The 20804-nt window shown below is 44.6% G+C and overlaps 1 protein-coding gene across 6 annotated transcripts in view; it reads left to right on the top strand.

The window, feature by feature from the left end:
* The window catches only part of OFD1 (OFD1 centriole and centriolar satellite protein), a 60836-nt gene that overhangs the window by 32086 nt on the left and 7946 nt on the right, over positions 1 to 20804 (top strand). For all 6 annotated transcript variants that reach the window (XM_045029672.1, XM_045029587.1, XM_045029342.1 and 3 more), the window contains 3 exons: positions 8433 to 8565; positions 12619 to 12719; positions 18378 to 18497. In XM_045029672.1, the coding sequence (XP_044885607.1) occupies positions 8433 to 8565; positions 12619 to 12719; positions 18378 to 18497 (354 nt within the window). The remainder of the gene's footprint in view (positions 1 to 8432; positions 8566 to 12618; positions 12720 to 18377; positions 18498 to 20804) is intronic.

Below are 20804 nucleotides of genomic sequence, written 5' to 3'. Positions count from 1 at the left end.
TGTGTGCCTGCCCAGCTCACTAGTGCTGGAGAATTTTGCCCAGCAGTACCCACAGATGCCAGCACTTGCGCCTCGTGCCTGTAGCCCCTCCCCTGGCTATATAAGGTGGTGCCACCCTGACCCCTCTCAGTTTCTTATGGCCCATGGCTGGAGTAAGAGCTCTGTGTGGTTCCTAATCTCGCAACCTCTCTATTTCTTAGTGACTTTTCTAGTTGCATGTAGTTAATTAGTACCCTTAGTATAGTGTTAATTACCTTTTGTTTAAGTATTTCCCTGGTGATGCCTTCACCAAGGTTTAAACATCATCCATTATGTAGGGGAGTGATCCCCAACAATGATGCTTGCTGTGCTTAGGCACATCGTTCACAAAATGGACTCAGGTAGCCTTCATCCTCAGGGAACTTCATCTAAAGCAGCATCTGCTTGAACAGGCCATGCAGCCTTCATCATCACTGAGAACTATGTTGGCTCAGAGGTTGCCCTCATGTTCTCAGAGTGCTGTCGCTTCATGCTCTGGAGCTCATGCTTCTCGGAAGAGATGGAGAAATCGCTCCCCATTGAGTGTGCTGAAGAAAAGGTCACATAAGACAGATTGGGATTGCTCCAGGTCACATGAGGACTTGTCTGTCTCCTCCCAAAGGAGCATGGTATGAATGCTGGAGCGTGGGAGGGAGCAGGTCCCATCAATTGGTCCCTGATATCACTCAGGAAGGTCAGAAACCCTGTATGGTCGACTCTGGTTCCGGCCCCCAGGCGTCTGTTGAGTCCAGTACCAATGAAAATGATGCTGGCACCGGCTGTTTCCAGATCAGGCGGCAGTGAACCTCATCTGCCTTTCTGTCCCAACTTTTCCCTTGGTCCAGGATTTTGCCAGGGCTGCATCATTTATCGCCCTATTGGCAGGGTGGGCCGCTGAACCTGTGAGTCTGTTGGCATCACACCTCAACGTTTCCCTTCCATGGTCAGTGGAAGCAGGGCCAGTAATGGGCTCAGTACTAGGGACCTCCCTGGCATCAGGAACTTGTCACCTCTGATGCCACCAATGTTACTGGGATGGCACTCACTGCTTTCCACTTTGGCACCATCAGTCAACTTGGTATTGCTGCCAACTTTGGGATCAGTACTGCTTCTGAAACCAGAAACGATGGAGGCGTATTTGGTGCATGCGGTACTGTTTCCACTGTCGGCACCAGTTCCCTCTTCATTATCAGCTACAGTTGAGTCAGACTGGTTGCTCGCACCCTTGTGCTGGCTCCACCTTTATCCTCTGAAACCTGGAAGTCCTTGACATCCAAGTTGGGGTCTTCTTCCCCTCTCTTTCTCTCTCTCCCCCCACTTCGCCTGACCTGCATCGGTGGCCATTCATGGAGCATTATGGGTACCAGGATTAGCACTGGTTTTGTGGTTGGGATGGGGCCTCCTGGCCTGACACCTACTGGCCACCAATGTCTAACCCATACTAGTGGCCCCCATGGAATCTATGGGATGCTTCTCGGTCATGGAAGTCCCACCTCTCATCTTTCTGTAAAGCAAAATCACTGGGCAGGTGTGTGGCTGTAATCATCAATCTGCCACAGGTCCAGGCACTGGTGAACTTTCCCCTCACGGAGCCTCCAGAGTCATCCCATCAGGACTGTCAATCCTGGAACTAGGACTGGCTCTGGCACAGTTAACCGCTTCACCTTTGTCCCTGGACGATTCTGAATTGCTCTTTCTCTCCTTTGGTACCAGAGGATTTCAGGGTATGCCTTTTGCAGCATGTGGCTGCTTCCCTGGGCATTCAAGCCGAGTTCCTGCAGGAGAACACACATAGGTTGTTGGCTATCCTACAGCCTCCCTGTTAATGATGCACTCTTATTAGCTGCTAAGGTTCTCTGGAGCATGCCGGCTTTCGTACAGCGTACTGTAAATCGCACGGAGAACCGTTGCTTTGTTTCAGTACAGGCATTTGAGGGTTTTTACTCCCATCCCAAATTCTGTTGTAACCACGGTGAACTATAGAGGCTAGCAGGGCATATTCAAATCCACTCTCAAGGTTAAGGACTCTAAACAGATGGACCTGATAGGTAGGAAGACGTACACCTCCTGTCTCTTGCACATGTGTGTTGCTGACCGTCAGGCATTGTTACCCTAAAATTTAGATGCTAATTAAATTACCTATAAATTTGTCTAATTTAACAAAAAGGGTAAACAAGGTTGTGGCCTGCCCTAAAAGAATTGCCAGAGTATTACCGGGGGCTTGTCTCTGACCCGCAGAGGGCTTCCCAGAGCAAGCTAGTCTTGCTAACCCCTGAAAGGACACGGATACAGCCTTCTGCTCAAGAATGGACACACAAGCAGTAATTCTTCAAAAACTGAAATAGTTGTTTATAGAAGGAATTAGGTATTTACAGAAAAACAAGAAGAAATGAGTAAGCATGATAAAACATAATAAAATTACAGTTTAAAATAAAGTGGCGCTGCAAATAAAAGACACAGGCTATATAACAGTGTAACCATTCACTTAACACTATTTGACTTTTAACATTCAATATGTAACATTTAACATCCAGTAAGTGCTGGCCAAGTGACTATCGGATGGGTAGGGGAAGATCTCACTCAGACCATTGTCATCCAACTTTATTTACAGGCAAAACCCACACATTCCTTGATAGTGAATAGACACTACATTTCTACTATTCTTACAACTCTCTGAATCATCAGTAGGGTCTTTCTGATTTGTCAAAAAGGAAGCGCTGTCTGCTTGTACTTAATATTGTCTGCCATAAGAGAGAGACTGCTACTACTGAGGCGAAAGCTGCCCTCTAGTGACAGATAGGTAAGCCTGCTGGTCGCTGTGGCTTGAAGACTGCTGGCTGAGTGGCTATGGCAGCCATTGCCAGGGCAACCTCAGGGTTCTATTGCTGCTGCTGCTGCTTCTCAGGTAGCTGTTTTCCAGATAGCCAGCAGTCTGAAGTTGTAGTGGATTTGGATGAGATCAGAAGCTGCAAGACACCTGCGAAGAAAAGAAGCTGCTAGCCTTATATACTGGTTGCTCTTTCAGGCTTAGCCGATCAGCTTCCAGTTTTTCAGCCCCTCCCTATTATGTCACATAGTCATGTGTACCTACACGTGCTTGGTCTCGTGTACCTACGTGTGACTTCCCGTCTAGCTGTGCCCCCTTATGATGCCATCTTGGACTCTAGAAGGTTGCAGAAGATTCTGCTGCGTCATTTCCTATCAGTTAATGGAATTTTCCACTATGCCATTCAGTATCTTTGAGATGGAATCTTCCACTACATCGTCCCTATATCTTCCATTTTGGTCAGCCATGTTGGATTTTCTAAATTTAAACTAACATTAATTTCTACTTAATTAAAGCCTTAATCTTAAAACTAATTATTGTTTTATGTAAACTAAAGTGTCCTGATTCTGTCACCACTCTTTTTACATCCAATTAAGTGAAATGTGATTTTATGATATTTAAACTCCTTCCGAGGTTTTTCTTCAAGCTTCTATCAGGGTGCTGCCGGGTATCCCAGAACATTCAGTGTAAAAATCTCTCACTACAGCATTGCTGTCCAAATATGACTTTGTGAACTGGCCGGCTATGTCTAAGTTTGTGGACCAGTTCCCCGAATCCTCCAGGGAGGAATTTCAGACATTTATCACGAAGGCTGCTTGGTGGCTAAAACTTGGTTGCAGTCCACCCTGGACGTCACAGGTACTTTGGTCAAAGTGATGGTATCAGCAGTGACCGTGAGAAGGGCATCCTGGCTACAGAATTCGGACATTACTCCCAATGTGCAACAGGTGATAGATGATTTGTATTTCAACGTCCGAGTTCTTTTTTTAGATAAGATTGATGAGACTCTGCACTCCTTCAAGGACTCTAGGGCTACCCTATGGTCCTTGGGGGTGTACATGCTTGCAGTACAGAGACGCAACTATGGTGGTCGTCAGCAGCAACAGTATAATCCGCAGAGAGCATTTGGGCAGCCTTTGCCCCCAAGACAGCGGGATTACCCCAGAAGGGCATAGGTCCCAGAGATGGAGGCATTCAGATTCTGGGTTTGACCAGTTAACGTGCCTTCTCCCAGTACCCCCTAAGCACTCATTTTGATTCCTTCATCTGGAGCAGTGTTCCAGTCGTCACTCCCTTCTCCCCATCCCCTCTGTTTGGGGATAGGCAAACTTGCTTTCACAGTGCTTGGGGCTTGATCACCTCTGACAGCTGGGTCCTAGAAACTGTCAGATCAGGCTATAACATCCAGTTCCTTTCCATTCCTCCCCCACACTCTCCCTCCCCGCCCCTCTTCAGAGACCCTTGTCACGAGTTACTGCTCCTTGAGCAGGTTCGCTTTCTACTGGCTTTGAAAGTGATAGAGGAGATTATACTGGAACATCAGGGTAAGGACTTCTATTTCCAGTTCTCTCTGGTGCCGAAGTCCAAGGGAGGGGTAAGACCCATTCTCAACCTTCGTGGCCTCAACAAATATTTATAATACATGAGGTTCTGAAGGGTCACTCTATCGACTATCTGTCCTGCATTATCTCAGAACAACTGGTTAGTAGCTCTGGACCTTCAGGCTGCCTACTTTCATGTGGCGATTTTGCCAAACCACAGAAAATTCCTTCAGTTCGTCATAGCGAAACACCATTTTCAGTACACTGTGCTTATGTTTGTCCTGTCTTCTGCCCTTTTGTTTTTACCAAATGTATGCTGTTACCCATGCCCATGCCTCAGGAATATAAGAATCCACATATTCCCGTGCACTGGAAGACTGGTCACTGAGCGGTAGGTCCAGAGAGGAAGTCCTTTCTCACGTCCTTTTTCATTGTGCTTGCTCAGCTGTCTGGGTCTCATCCTAAATACCAGAAAGTCAACTTTGGTTCCCACTCAGAAAATCAAGTTCATTCTGGCCTTACTAGACTCTACAAGTTTGAGAGCATTTTTGCTGTCCGCCACTTTTGCCTCAGTCTTCAGAGTCAGCCTTCCTCAACAGTTTGGATGTGCCTGAGCCTCTTGGTCCACGTGCACGCAGGTGGTCCTGTTTGCAAGGTTGTGTCTTTGCCCTCTTCAAATGTGGTTCAGGATAGTTTATCATCTGACTCTTCACTTCTTGGATAGATTGGTCTGTCTTCCTACACGGTCCTGAACTTGCAGTAGTGGATGCTTCCAGAGAATGTTTGTCAGGGCGTTCCCATCGTCCAGACCTTACCAATCAGGTCTGTGGTCATAGATTCCTCCCTGATGTGCTGGGGAGCATATTTGGGTTCGCTGAAACTTCAAGGTCTGTGGTCAGAACAGGAGTCCTTACTACATATCGATGTGCTGGAGCTTCGTGCCAGCTACAATGCATGTCATGCTTTTCTGGACTGTATCAGGGGCTCAGTGGTTCACATTCTTACCAAGAATACCACACTCGGATGTGTTATGTGAACAGGAAGGGGGGAGCACACTCCAGGATGATCTGCCAAGAGGCAATCGGGTTGTGGCAGTTCTGCATTGAAGAGAGTATCACTCTGATTTCCAATCACTTGCCTAGAGTCCAGAATCATCTTGCGGAGCATCTCAGCAGGAATTTTTCCCTGAGTTATGCGTGGTCCCTGAAGATAAGTATCCTCTGGGTCATCTTCATCTCCATCCTGTGGTCTGAGAGCTGGTTGCTCTATGGGACCATAACATGATCCTAGCATCTTTAATGGGACCTCTATTCAAGCCTTGGGAATCTTGTTCCTTTCCACTTTTGTGTCAGAAGATTGCCTTCCTGGTAGCGATAACATCCACAAGGAGAGTCTGTGAGTTGCAGGCTCTCCTGGCAGAAACTCATTATAAACAGTTCTCTAAGGACAAAGTGACTTTATGACCATACCCCAAAACATTTTCTAAAGTGGTTTCTCAGTTTCATTTGAACCAGGTGGTATGTTTACCTGTGTTCTTACCTAAGCCACATTCATCTCCGGAGGAACATCACTTCCATACATTAGATGTCAAGCAGTGTCTAGCCTTCTATCTGGAAAGGACTAAACTGTTTCATGCTTCACTTCACCTGTTTGTGTCATATGCAGATCGTGTGAAGGATCAGATGGTCTCTTCACAGATGATCTCTAAATGGGTAACATCCTCTACCAAGACTTCATATGAAATAGCTTTAGCTAGGCCTCCTCAGCAGGTACGAGCTCATGCTATGAGAACACAAGCAATGTCAGTAGTGTTCCTCAGGGATGTGTTGATGTTGACCTATGCAGGGCTGCTATGTGGTCATCCATACATATCTTCACAAACCATTATGACATTACCGCACCTACCAAGGTGGATGCAAGTTTTGGTAGGGTGGTCTTGCAGTGCTTTTTAAGGTACACCTCTACCCCGATATAGCACGACCTGATATAACACGAATTCGGATATAACACGGTAAAGCAGTGCTCCGGGGGGCAGGGGGGAGTGCTGTGCACTCTAGTGGATCAAAGCAAGTTCACTATAATGCGGTTTCACCTGTAATGCGGTAAGATTTTTTGGCTCCAGAGGACAGCGTTATATTGAGGTAGAGGTATAGTCTCCTGGAGTGGGTGCTGCTTGAGAGTCACCTAATTGGAATACACTGTTGCATCTAGTCGAAGAAGAAACAGTTATAATAAGTAACTGTGGTTCTTTGAAATGTGATGCAGATGTGAATTCCGCAACCTACTGTCTGTCCCCTCTGCATCGGAGTCTGATCTCTGGATGTTTGGTATGAAGGAACTAGAGGGCAAAGGGTTGAGGCTTTGCCACATCATGTAGCCAGGGGAAGAGTTATGAGCATGAGGAGCGAGCTCCACCTCCTGTGGGTACTGGTAGGCAAAGTTCTTCAGCTCCAGAGCATTGGGTGTGCATGCTCCAAAGTGGAATACACATCTGCATCACATCTCGAAGAACCACAGTTAAAGTAAGTAATTATTTCTTCCATTCCAGATTCTGGAGGGGAGTATTCTCTAGTGGACACAGTCTAATACCCATTCATCCACCCTAGGTTTGACCCATTCCAACCTGTCCCAGTCCTATCTTTTCCCCAACCCTCGCTCCTTATCCCAGTCCTATTCTCCTTCCCTGCCCAATCCCAGTCTCCACTCTTCAGGTTTCTTATCCAAGTTTCCTTGCCGAGCCAATCCTAGTCTCCCCCTCTGAATTCACTGTCAGAGTCCCAATCTACCCACTCACCCAAGTCTCTCCTCTTTACCATACCCAGTCCTTTTCTCCTTGACCAGCCAGCCAGTCTGTTTTCTCACCCAGACTCTCCCAGTTGCTCCTTTTCTTCCTCAACTAGTTATCAGATCTAGTCTCCCTCCCAGGCTCCTCTTCCAGTCTGCGTCCTCATGCCAGTGCTTCGACCCAGTCTTCCCAGTTCTCCTCTGGTTTTCCAGCTCCTTGTTAGATCTTACTGCCCTCCACCCCAGTTATGCCCCACAATGATTCTAGTACAGCCTTTTTGCCAGTCAGTCCCAGTCTCCCCTTCTCCCCACACCTCCTCATCTGATCTGTGTTCTCTCCCCCCACCAACCTCCACCAGCTGGCTCCCAGTCTCTTACCTCCTCCTCATTTCCCTTACTGGCTCCCAGTCCCAGCCTTTCCCACCCCATGGTTCCCAGTCTCCTCAACCCATCAGTCCCAGTTTTTCTCCCTCCTTCCGCCACCACTTCCAGTTTCAGTTTTACTAGACATCTTGTCCTACTCCCTGGCTTTTGTCACTTCTGCATTCAAATCACATGACTTCATCGATCATGTTTTCTGGGTGATCATTAGGAGCATTGAAGAGGAAGGATCCCTACTCTCTCTTTCAGTGCCTGGCAGCACCCTGGCCTGGGTGCAGCTGGAAGCAGCCATTGAAAGAAAAGCCTAGCTTTGCCCTTGTAGCCCTTGGCTGGATGGCATAGGCTCAGTTGCTTTAAGGTGCATGTGCCCTCAAGTTGGCACTGAGAGCTGTGAGAGGTTTGAGTATGCTCAGTGAGGACAAAATTTTCAGAGATTTTTAGTAGCTAAAATCAAAGTATCTACTGAGCATGTGCAAACTGTGATTGTTTTTTTTTCCATTGGCTTTTAATTTGACCAAATTTGGGTAGATTTTTAACAAGAATGGTGAAAGACACAAAGGCCATCCTCTTTGAAATTTCAGGGTCACCAGTATTGCTTTAACATGGGCAAAACAACATATTTTCCCCTAGCTTCATTCTTGGAAAGAGCTGAACTGTTTTGGCTGAAATTTTCCAAAAAAATTCAGTAAGAGGCATGGTATGGAAATAGTCCAAATAATTCAAGTTTGACAAAGTTATAAGCAACTGAAAATAGAGTCTTATAATGGCAACTGTCAGGAAACCCTAACAATAGGGAGTGCTACCAGCACCGCCTATAATTAGGATATGCAGAAACAGTATAAAAAATTGGTTGATATAAATTGTTACCATCTGCTTTACAGATAGCAGCGAATCGTACCTAGTCTCTTCCCAACAGAGTGTCGACCAGCCTCTTTCTCCTATTTTGAGGACATGCCATCTTTCATCTTCTGAGTCTGCTCCTTCCTCTCCAACCAGTCATGGACAAAAATTGAGGTAAATATTATAACACTATCTGCAGTTCTGAAAGATCATTTTAACCATTTCTTTTAGAGAAACTTACGCCGTATTGGTTAGGTCACACGATTACAGCCATCTTTCACTGTGTATGAATTAGAGCTTTTCTAAAGATACCATGTGTTCAGGATTCTCACACTTGTGTCTATGCCTCCAGTGTAAGCCGTATGGAAACTCCCCTTAGCTCTTTAAATTTTTTGACTTTATGTTTATAGGCTGACCAAAGGGCTCTGCCCTACTGCATCTAACTTCAGGTACTTCATAGGTATTCCAGAACATTCCAGCCAATTTCTCTCTGAACAATAGTCGTTAGTGAAGAAGTTACCCTGGAAACTGTTCAATGTTTCTAATTAAAATAGTTGCAGTTTTTTCTGCAGTAGCCCTTGTTCAAGGGCTGGATATTCTTGTTTTGTTGTCATCTGAATTTCAGTCAGTCTTGAGCCTTATCTTTTTGACTGTTTGTAGCTCTGGGGGCTTAAAGGGAATCAGGTATTTATTTAATGTGGCAGATTATTATATGTCTGTATTAGTCTGCAAATTACATTCTGTTTTGGGAATGTCATTTTAATTGTAAGACTGTACTGTGCCTTTACTTTGGCACTGCAGCCTCCATCTTGAGTTGAAATGCCCAGGAGGTGTCAGGAGAAATCCTTGGGCTAAAAATGTAAAGCAATCCAAAATCCTTAACTTGAATAGTTTTCTATTCAGATGGAAGCATCCTAGAACAATGATCCAGGGGAACCAATTTTCCCAGTGTGGACTTCAGATGGGTTGCAACTAAGCAATGAATCACCTGACGTGAGACTTGAAGATGATCAAGGGGGCGGGATTTTAGAAAGGGAGGCTCTTGCTGGCTTTATAGAAGAGACTTAGAACAAGAAGGCAAAATTGACCAGGAGTGGAGAGTCCTGGGACCTTGAAAGGACTCACCAAAACTGAGTAGTGAGGACACTGGACGGCAGGGTTTTGTGTGCTAGCAAAATTTTGTTAAATAATCTAAGTATGGACAGATCCTAATGTCATTAATGTCAATGGCAAAAATGGCCATTGATTCCAGTGGAACCAGGGTTTGGCACAAAGGGCTCAGTTCAGGAAAGCAACATTTTTTCAGGAAAGCACTTAAGCATGAGGTAAAGGGGACTTAAACATGTGCTTAAAATTTTTCCTGTGTAGCCTGAACAATTGTTTGTTTTCCATAGATCTCTTCTGCTTTGTCTGTGAGTAAAAGTGTGTGTGTGTGTGTGTGTGTGTGTTTAGAAATTCCTTTGCAGAGTCTGAGTGTCCTCTGCTTTTACTAATGCATAGTCCCCAAAGAGTGAAACAGTAAATCAGAGGGGGTCCACAGCTTCACTGGAACTCTGGAAAGTCCGTGGAGCAGGTGCTGGGAGGGCCAGCACTAGTTTCAGGTACAACACAGTTGGACCATGGAGTCTCATCTCTCAGGATGTGGTACGAGATAGACAGTCTGTATCCTGAGAGTGTTCCTCGAAGTCTAGAGCTTGAGACAGGGATGACCCAGCCAGCCTAAGAGCATGTGGGATCCAGTAGTTAGATCCAAACACAGCAACCTGTTGAGCATCCACTAGGGGGAGCTCTGGTAGGGTTGTTATATTTAGACACTAGACCAGTGGTTCTCAAACTGTGGGTTGAGACCCCAAAATGGGTCATGACCCCATTTTAATGGGGTCACCAGGGGTGGCATTAGACTTGCTGGGGTGGAAGCTGAAGTCTGAGCTCTACCCCCCAGGGCGGAAGCCAAAGCCCAAGGGCTTCAGCCCTGGGTGGTGGGGCTCAGATTTCAGTCTTCCCCTCCTGGGGCTGAAGCCCTTGGCTTTGGCTTTGGCCCCCTGCCCGAGGCGGTGGGGCTTGGGCTTTGGCGGGGCTTGGGCGGGCTCTGGCTTTGGTCCCCTCCTCCTGCGGTCGTGTAGTAATTTTTGTTGTCAGAAGGGGATTGCAGAGCAATGAAGTTTGAGAACCCCTGCTCTAGACTTTGTCCCTTACGCACCAGATACTGGGTGATACTCTCCTATCAGTAATCTCTGCTGTCAGGAAAGATAATTTAGTTTTTCCTCTGAAGGCAGGCTCTGGAACTCGATCTTTGGCATTCAACAAAGGTAGCTGCTAGTTTTCTTCTTTCAGAGTCAGGAACAGTCCTGGCTGAAAAGGATCTCCTCTCCACCCTCAGACCAGATTGTTTTTTTTTTTTTAAAGTCAACAAGAGTCTAATGAACTTCAGCATCATGCTGACTGACCTGAATATAGCTCCCATAACTGCTCTGGACTAGCATTAGACCATGAGTCTGGTCAGAGCTGATCACGTAGAGAAACTAGATTATGTGCTTTGTTTTGCCAAGATAAGGTTTGTAGTGTAATGCATATGTGGGACCATGGAGGAGGACCCCTTTCTAGCCCTGCTTAAATGCCTTTTTTACCCTCTTTACTTGTCAGAATCTAATTTAAAGACTAATTCTAAGAAGTTCATTTAGCTCAGGTATTTTCAGCCTATCATAAACTGGCTGAAGGTACTTTTTTTTTTTTTTTTTTTTTACAGCTCATTGTCGTCAGCTTCACGTCGGACTTGACAATTTTGAAACTCCATTTAATAAACCCTCTGTGTTACGAGATATTGTGTTCCTGACAAGGCTGACAAAAGTGCCTATTGGCACACACAAGTTTTGTATGGGGGGATCATTTCCTGATGAAGGGAACACCAGCTCATAGAGTGAGTGAGCGAGCTTCAGGTTTTAGTAACTGGCCCATGTTACACCATATTTTACAAGGGCCAGGTTGTGTTATAAACTCATCAGTAGTTTCCATCCAAAGTGGTGGTGGAGTTTCTCATCCTCCCCATACCAGAAAGGCCCTTTGCATAAAGCTGAAGTTTAAAGGTCTTTGGGATTCTATTTGGAGCACACAAAAGACCTTAGAAAGACCACACTGATTCCTTGAGCGAAGCTATATCTCCATGAAGACTCTGTCTGAAAGGTTGTGTTGCTGTTTTTTTCACAGCTGTGACCTGGCTGACCTATTGTTAGGCTTGTGCTAGCTGAGGCAGAGCAACTTCCACTGCCTGCTCAATGATTACAAAAATTACAGGGTTTTTCTGTGTATTGAGCCACTCTTCTGAAATGGCAGACCCAACACTGCTAGGAGTATTTTTCCCTTAGGCTTCAATTTACATTAATTAAGGCTATCTCTTAGAGCCTGTACATTTTATGTACCTCTTTCTCCTCACCCATAAAAAACTTATTACTTAGACTTTTTATAAATATTTTATATGTTTATGCTTATAGTGAAAAACTAATACAGCCAGGTGCTGACAAGCTTCTGTACATAGTGCTACAGGGCATCTCATTTGTAACCTGCAGGTCTCTTTCTACTTTCTGGATAAGAGATTGCTAGCTGTGTTACACTGGGTGTATTATACGCGATACTGTTATAGACAAATCCCCAGTAGCAGTTAGAAAGAGACCACTAAACTCATTTTCCATTGGGCCAAAGAAGGATTGTAAAATGTGGTTTCAGGGATGAAAGGCTATCTAATCTAACGGACTATCATGGCATCAAAGCACTGGACACAAATTAAACTACAAAACTGCGTGTGGTTAAAAGGGCACAATTCTTAATCTCTCTTCTCATTGTATGTGTGATCCTTTTTGCCTTCTTTCTTGTTTTTTGTTTTCTCTTCCTATTTTCAACTCCATTTCATAGTATATCTTTCTTTTTATATGTATTTCACACTTCCCAGTTGTGGGTATGTTTTGTAAAGAGACTGAAGGGGGGAAGGTCTGATCCAAGAGCTTAGTCTTGCATTTCTACCTGAAGATGGTCAGGATTAGGTTACTGTATTTAAATTCCATATCATATAAATTCTGATTTATACGTTAGTTTGCTGATGTGGTTTTACAATTTACTTAGTCCGTAGCTACTCTTAGGTACTACGGACTATATTCAAATCTTTACCTGCTGATGTAATTGACGTTTTGGTTATTAAATCTTTTAATTCATGTTCTTTTTCCTCCCCACTTTCAGTCTTCATGAACAGCAAGCTGATAATCAGGACTTAAATGACTCTTCAAAGCCAGAGAAGCTAGCATATGAGGACCTTGAAGAACATAATTCTTCTCTTAAATGTAAGCTTTAGTGTGTTTTTTCAGACAGTCACTTAGTAAATTGAAAGAGTAGACGATCTTGTTATTTTCCTTAAGGTTAACCATTCCTTTCAACCTAAAATTAGCAAAGGGTTAGCAGGGGATGCCTGAGAGATCCATATTAGAAACAAATGTTGTTTAATACATTATGATGGAGAAGTTACAAGACAAGTTTAGGTTATGTCAGAGATTTCAGTTTAAGCTTTTCAGATATTATTATTATTATTATTTATTAAAATATTATACAAGTAGAACTGTGCAACCTTAACTACAATGACACAATGTTTGTGTATGGAGAAAAAGGTGAATATTGAGGTATCAGTATTTGCAGATAACACAGTTGTTTAGGTTAATAAAGACTGGAGAAAACTGTTGTTAAAGCTGCATGACTGGGTAGCAAATTAAACTTACTGTTGACAAATAGAAAGAAATGGAGGGAGAAGGACCACCAGTTAAAGGTAGAATACTCCTTAAAGATATGGATGCAGAGATCAGCATTAGCTTCAGGTGTCACACTGTCTCAAGTCATGCATTGTTGTTGGGGTCATAAAACATGGAGCAAAGGTAACAGTTCCCTACTTGCTTTCCTAGGTATCAACACAGTATTAAACTCTAAATAAAACATCTCTAAGGTTGCTCTATTTACCATGGCAGACATGATGGCTATGTTCAGTGATGAGTTGATGAAGTGGGTAACTGTTCTGTGGATTTTCCCCTTAGTTTTAGTTATTTTAATCATCAGTTTTAATTCATTCCATTTAGTTTTCTTTGTACAATTTTTAAATACAGTAACTCCTGACTTAAAGTTGTCCCGGTTAATGTTGTTTTGTTGTTACATCGCTGGTCAATTAGAGAACATGCTTGTTTAAAGTTGCGCAATGCTTCCTTATAATGTTGTTTGGCAGCTGTCTGCTTTGTCTGCTGCTTGCAGAAAGAGCAGCCCATTGGAGCTAGCTGGTGGGGGCTTGGAACCAGAGTGAACCGGCAGCCGTTGTCAGCTCCCCTAAGTTCCCTGTGCCGCAGCCGCCCAGCAGGCTATCAGTTGCCGGGCAGTTCAGCTGTCCCTTCTCACACTGCCATGTGCTGCTCCTGCCCTCTGCCTTGGAGCTGCTCCTGGGAGCCTCCTGCTTGCTGTGCAGAGGGAGGGAAAGAGTGGTGCTGTCAGGGTGTCCCGCTCCCCCTGTTCCTGCCCCCCACTCCTGTACCTTATCGCCACAGAGCATGGGGGGGACACGACAGGGCTCAGGATGGAGGGAGCTTGCTGGCAGCAGCTGCTGTCTCAACTTGCTGATTTGCTTAAAAAGGCAATGTACTTAGAGTCGGGTCAGCATCGGGTCAGCATACTTAAAGGGGCAATGCACCTCTCTCTCACTCACACTCTCACTCTCACACACGGTGTGTGTCTCTGTCTCTCTCTCTACCATGCTGTCTCCCCTCCCTCCATTCGTGCTGCCTTGTAGAGTGTGAGGCTACAAAAACAACGTGTTAACCTTGAGGGCTCAGCCAAGTGCTAGTTCAGCATTTAGCAGGAAGATATTCCCTGGGAAATATCCCACCCTCTGACTCCACCACCTCAACCAAGCTTCACAATCATCATTGCTGTGTACAGTATTAAATTGTTTAAAACTTATACTGTGTGTGTGTGTGTGTGTGTGTGTGGAGAGAGAGAGAGACACACACACACACATACACATAAAAAAATACATAGTCTTTTGTCTGGCGAAAAAAATTTCCCTGGAACCTGACCCCCCCCCATTTACATTCATTCTTATGGGGAAATTGGATTCGCTTAACATCATTTTGCTTAAAGTAGCATTTTTCAGGAACATAACTACAACGGTAAGCGAGGAGTTACTGTAGATTATTTTACTGCAGCTTGCATTAGTTGAAATACTTCTACACTGGGTATTTCTGCTCATACAATTAGGATATGACATTTATTCATTTAAATTATTAAATTAATTAATTTTACAGTAGATACTTTTAGGAACTGATTCTAATTCACCTATTTTTATTCCTTTATTTTACTGGATTTGAGAACAGACTGGCTGCTATGAGTAACTAGGAAAAGCAGGTGTTGCGCCTATATAGAATTAGCTAAATGCTTCATCATCTAATTAGTGATGCACATGAACAGAAGGGATAATTTAAGATATTTGTACCTAGAGCTGGGCTCTAAATTAACTGTACTGACAATCAGTGCTGTGTTGGTTGTATCAGTGAACACCTCCATTGGCATGTGAGTGGAGGAAAACCAGAGCTATCAGAAAGGAGGAAGGGAGCAGAAAGAGAAGAAACATGAAAAGCGTATGCCCCAATCTTCCCTTGCATGGACACACACCGTGTTCCATATTAATTTCTCAGTGGCACTAGAACAGTCATTTTACCCCTGTAAACTTCTTCTCAGAACACTTGCCAATAAATATCAGGTAATCCTGGCTGCTTTTCCTAACTTCTTACTCCATTAGGGCAGCAGTCCCCAAACTTTGGGGCGCATCCCCCTAGGGGAGTACAGAGGAATGTTCAGGTGGACGTGGCAGGTGTTGGTCCAGCCTCCGTGGGGGATGTGGAGAGAGCGCCACCCAGCCCTGCTCTGCCCCCAGCTCTGCCACACCCTGGGCCCGCCCCCAGCCACATGTCCGTCCACAGCTCCACTCCTGCCCCTGGACCTGGCTCCCGACCCTTGACCCCGACCGTGGCTCCTAACCACGGTTCTGGCCCTGGCTCCAGTGGGTGTGTTTGGACAGATTCAATTACAGTTAAGGGGGGTGGGGCGCATATAAAAAGTTTGAGGACCACTGCACTAGGTCCTCAAACACCATTCCTGATCAAAATCTATCTTTGCATCCCCCTCTCTGATCCTGCTCCCCCTCTCCTCAGAAGCCAAAAAACCAACCTTTCGAATTAACACCTCCCCTCTCCCTCCCCTGAATTCCAAACAAGCAGTCTGGGAGGAGCTTCCACTAGGAGTCCAAACCTCCGTGCACCCAACAGCATGTGGTCTCTTTGTCCTGTAACATACCCCATCATGCAATTTTGCTTAACACTTATCCGGTAACATCTCATATCATACAATTTCAAGTTAACCTCGTACCTTCTCCACAGCATATAAAAAGCAAAAAGGAATAAAAAAGGAAAAGGAGGAAATACAGAAAGTGGGGAAGTAGATAATGAAGGATTAAGACAAAAGGAGAAGAGCAAAAATGGAGAGGAAAAAAAAGGAGGGGGAAGCAGCTATATCAGCACATGGTGCCAGGGGACATCAGGAGACAGGAAATGCCCGTCTGCCAGTCCATCCTAAAATGGATTCCATCATTGATGGAGATAATTACCATGACAGCACAATTATTCCAAACTCATAGCAATAAAAACTTCTCTAGTACTCTCTACCCACTTGTAAGAATGAAGATGCACACAGAGCAAGATAATGTTTTTTTTATTATCTAAATAGTTATTGGTGTTGCTTTTTGGTTGCAAATAAAGATCATTCTTGATGTACTAGTTAGTGTCTTATTTTGGTGAATACATTACTGTTGATGTTCTAGTTCTCTGTTTCTCTGTGGATGACTGATTTTAGAAGCTGGATCCAAGATCTAGTAACTGAAGAACAACATTAATACTTCTTGCAGTGTGTTTTATGATTATACAAATATATGAACTCTGATACATTTATATGCATAGTTTATACGTATATGGACATTTTAGACTTCGATTATTTAAAGACCTTTTTGTTAATACTGTTTTCTGCTCATAGAATATTAGAAATGGTTTTGCAATTTCGTCATGGCTTGTGCCGGTCTGCACACATGAAATTCTGCTGTTTCAAGCATGGGGTATACAAAACAACATATTGATGATGATTGTTGATAATGACTACAAAATAAGTAATATCTGTGTTTCGATAGCCATATCTTTATTATTAATCAAAGTTATCATTTAAAACTAATTTAAAAGAAAACAAAAAAACCCAACAGGTGCTTTTGAGTATGTTAATCATATGATGGGTTATCTGAGTTACATGAAAAAGAATGAGATTTGTGCGTCATTATACACGAGGCTGGTGAATTGAGATTGGAAGTTTTTCTAAAGATATGCTTTAGGAATTATTTTGGGGGAAGTTCTAGGGCCTGTGTTATACAGGAGGTTAGACTAGGTGATCACAATGGTCCGTTCTGGCGTCAGAAACTATGAATACCTATTACTAAGGTTGCCTGAGACTTCCTGTTTTCAGTTGCTTATAACTTTGCCAAACTTTAACTAGTTTGGAAGGAATTTTCTGTGCGAGATGTGTGCTTCAGGAGGAAAAGTTTTTGGAAAATTGTCCCCTTGTGTGTATGCATTATGAGACAGTCTTTAATTATGTAATCACATGCTATTTTTTCCACAAGATGCCTGTCTCATTCAGAGCACCAGATAGATCTGCTCTGTGGATGGATTAGGGTTGTGTAACAAAGAAGGCTGTTGTGTGTCGGACCTCTGCCTCGTTTGTTACAGTAGTTGTAAGGTATGTAGTGAATGAGGCAGGGGATTGTAGGAAAAGAAAGGAAGGTCTTGTGATTAAGGCAGTTGAATTCCAGAGTTCCTATGTGATGCTAGGCAAGTCACTTAAGTGACTACCTGTCAAAAGTTTGGTTTATGTTCATCTTTTTCTGGATACCTTACTTGAGACATTTGGGTCTGACTTGCAGAAGTGCTGAACACACATTTACAACTGAAGTAAATGAGAGCTGTGCTTAGAACATATAAAAAGCGATATAATGCTACGTTCCATGAAAACCCAATGACCTAGGTATCTCAAATTGGGCACCCAAAATTAGTGGATACTTGTGACTTTAATCTGTCTATACCTCAGTTTTCCATCAGTAAAATGAGGATACCACCCCCTTACCTGACAATGGTCTTGTGAAAATAAATTCATTATTATTTGTGAAATATTCAGATACTATAGGAATGAGCACCATGGAGAAGCCAATGAGGAAATGAATATTTCTGTCTTCAGAGCAGGATTTGAATAGTGTGTAGTAAATAAGGCCTGGGGCCACACATTGAACAATGAGGAGAAAACATAGCTGCTCATTAAGTGAACACCATTCATCCTGAATGAGATGGGGCCTGTGGACAAAATAGTATGTGATCGTGTAATTAAAGACTATCTCATAATGCATTGCACACAAGTGTGACTAATTAAGGTTGAACAGGCATTCTGGCATTTCCTAACTTCTGAGTGTTTTTTGTGAGGTGGGTGGGTGGGTGTGTGTGTAAAGAGAGAGAGAAGGAAACCACTTTTTTTTTTTTTACAGTTTGTGGATATATTTATTTATGGATCAAATAAGATTTTAAAAATTTTTTTATCTCCCAAGCATACATTGATTTCAGTTGTGCCAGTAGCTTTCGTAAACACGTGTTACCACTAGTTTTCAAAGCCAAACAATGCCATGATTATGATTAAAGTAGCAAGTGCAGCCTACTTGATAGTTCTTAATTTTCAGTTAAATGGTTGAGTTTGGAGGGGAGAGTGCTTAATTAATGACTTAAATTTATGTATTCTCACCCCAGCCATTCCCACACTTTGTGTCCATTCCTTTGCCCCACTATTATAATTACAGGATAATGAGGCCATTGTTCAAACTTCTCCTCCAGATCAAGGGGACATTCCAGAGCAGCTCGAAAGTGATGTGTCACATCCATCTGGAGACAGCATCAATGGGAGCAATGTCACAAACGCTGTGCCAGCAACAGCCACTTCACAGCAGGATTTAAGTGAGTTCTCAGCTCAGAAACAAAAGCCAATACCCTTTTTAGATGGCAAATGCATTAAAACAAAAAACAAACAAACATTAGCATTTTGTAGTTTCTTGTATTGAAGTGGTTGAAAACTTTTCTCAAAGCTAGTGTCTAGGTACTAAAGAAGAAGGAATACATCTTTGTTTGTTAGTTCTTGACTTACTGTAAGATGATGATTTTCACCAGTACTTCTGTTAACTTTGTTTTAATTTAATCTTTTTAAGCTTGCTTTTTGGCTTCTGAAGAGATTTCATGGTTTTTTTGGCCTCAGTATTAATTTCATGATGCTTGCTTCTTTAGGGAGAAGCTTTCTTCAAGGTTTCCCTTAATGTGTGTCTGCATTTGCTGATTGTCTTGCATACCAATTAACTCAGTATATAATCACTATTGTAAAGGGTGTCAATATAAAACTTAAGAGATTGATAGACAAAGATGGTTTAAATGCAGCACGCTTAATTTCTCCAATGCTTCCTATATATAATGGTCTGGGACAGCTTGCTTGGTATGAAGGTAGTTTTCAAGTCTTACCCAAAGGTGTTGCTGTGGGCAGAAGGCTTTCCAGCTTCAAACAGCTTCTGGTATTTTGTGCATGTAACAAATTACTACTTTATAGAAATAAATGGTCTTAGCATTTAAACTCCACCGGTTTAACTAGATTTATGTGCTGTGATAGTTTTTCCTAAATAACTATTTTATAATACTTTGTATTTTTGTAAACCGCTTCTATCCAAATATCTTAAAACACTTTACAAATACTAAAGAATTAAACCTTGTGGCATCCTTATGAGGAAGACAAGTAGTATCATCTCCATTTTACAGATCAGGAAATTGAGGCACAGAGAGACTCAGGTTAACATTTTCCTACTTAGAACTGAAACTAGGGCATCTCTAAATTCATATTGACCTCAGTGGGATCTGTGTGTGTTTACCACTTCTAAGTCAGGCCACTTATTTAGAAGCCTACTGTAAATATGGATTTCATCTACTTTAGGTTAGGCATCCAGATTTGAAAAAATTGGCTCAAATAACTTGCCCAAGGTCACTCTGGAAGTTTGTGGCACAGCTGGGAATTATGCACAGGTCTCCTGACTCCCTCTCCTCTGCTTTAATCATAAAACTGTCTTCTCTCTTCGGCTTAAGTCTTGGAGTTTCACTGTGTAACCAGCAAGATAAGAAGACCTAATAACTGAAAAAAAATTGCCTGCTAAATTAGCTCAAATTAACAATACGTTACATCAGGGGTCTCAAACATGCGGCCCACGGGCCGCATGCGGCCCGCGGAGCTCTTCCCTGCGGCCCGCGGAGCTCCCCAGGGGAGCTCCGCAGGGGCCCCCAAGAGAAAAGCGGAGGCTCCCGCCTCCGCCCCTCTCCTGGAGCCTCGGCGCATAGAGCGCCGAGTCTCCGTCCGAGCGCCTGAGCCCCGCCCCGATCCGAGCCGCGTGGGGAGGGGGCGGGGCTGGGAGCTCTGGGCTGAGCGCTGCGCTCGGCGTGGAGCTCCCAGCCCCGCCCCCTCACCACGCGGCTCTGAGCGGGACCGCCGGAGACGCGCTCGGGTAAGGGGGGGGGAAAGCGGGACCCGCCGGGGCCGGGGCCGGGGGAGGGGGAAGGGAAGCGGGACCCGCCGGGGCCGGGCTGGGGGGGGGAAGGGAAGCGCTCAGGGCTGGGGCAGAGGATTAGGGTGCGGGGGGATGAGGGGTTCATGATGTGGGGGCGCTCAGGGCTGGGGCAGAGGATTAGGGTGTGGGGGGATGAGGGCTCTGGCTGGGGCTGAGGATTAGGGTGCAGGGTCCTAGTGCCTGCCCTCCGCCAGTACTGGCAAGGCAGGCTTCCCTTACCCTGAGCCTCTCCAACCCCAAACCCTCAGCCCCAGCCAGAGCCCTCATTCCCCCCGCACCCTAATCCTCAGCCCCAGCCCTGAGCACCCCCACATCATGAACCCCTCATCCCCCTGCACCCTAATCCTCAGCCCCAGCCAGAGCCCTCATCCCCCCACACCCTAATCCTCTGCCCCAGCCCTGAGCGCCCCCACATCATGAACCCCTCATCCCCCCGCACCCTAATCCTCTGCCCCAGCCCTGAGCGCCCCCACATCATGAACCCCTCATCCACAGCCCTCACCCCACAGCCCAACCCTCTTCCCTAGCCCTGAGCCCCCTCGCATCATGAACCCCTCATCCACAGCCCTCACCCCACAGCCCAACCCTCTTCCCTAGCCCTGAGCCCCCTCGCATCATGAACCCCTCATCCACAGCCCTCACCCCACAGCCCAACCCTCTTCCCTAG

This window comes from Mauremys mutica, chromosome 1 (genome assembly GCF_020497125.1).
Source record: "Mauremys mutica isolate MM-2020 ecotype Southern chromosome 1, ASM2049712v1, whole genome shotgun sequence".
Classification (NCBI taxonomy): domain Eukaryota; kingdom Metazoa; phylum Chordata; order Testudines; family Geoemydidae; genus Mauremys; species Mauremys mutica.
Note: the sequence above shows the minus strand (reverse complement) of the source record. Positions and strands in the feature narration are given on the sequence as shown.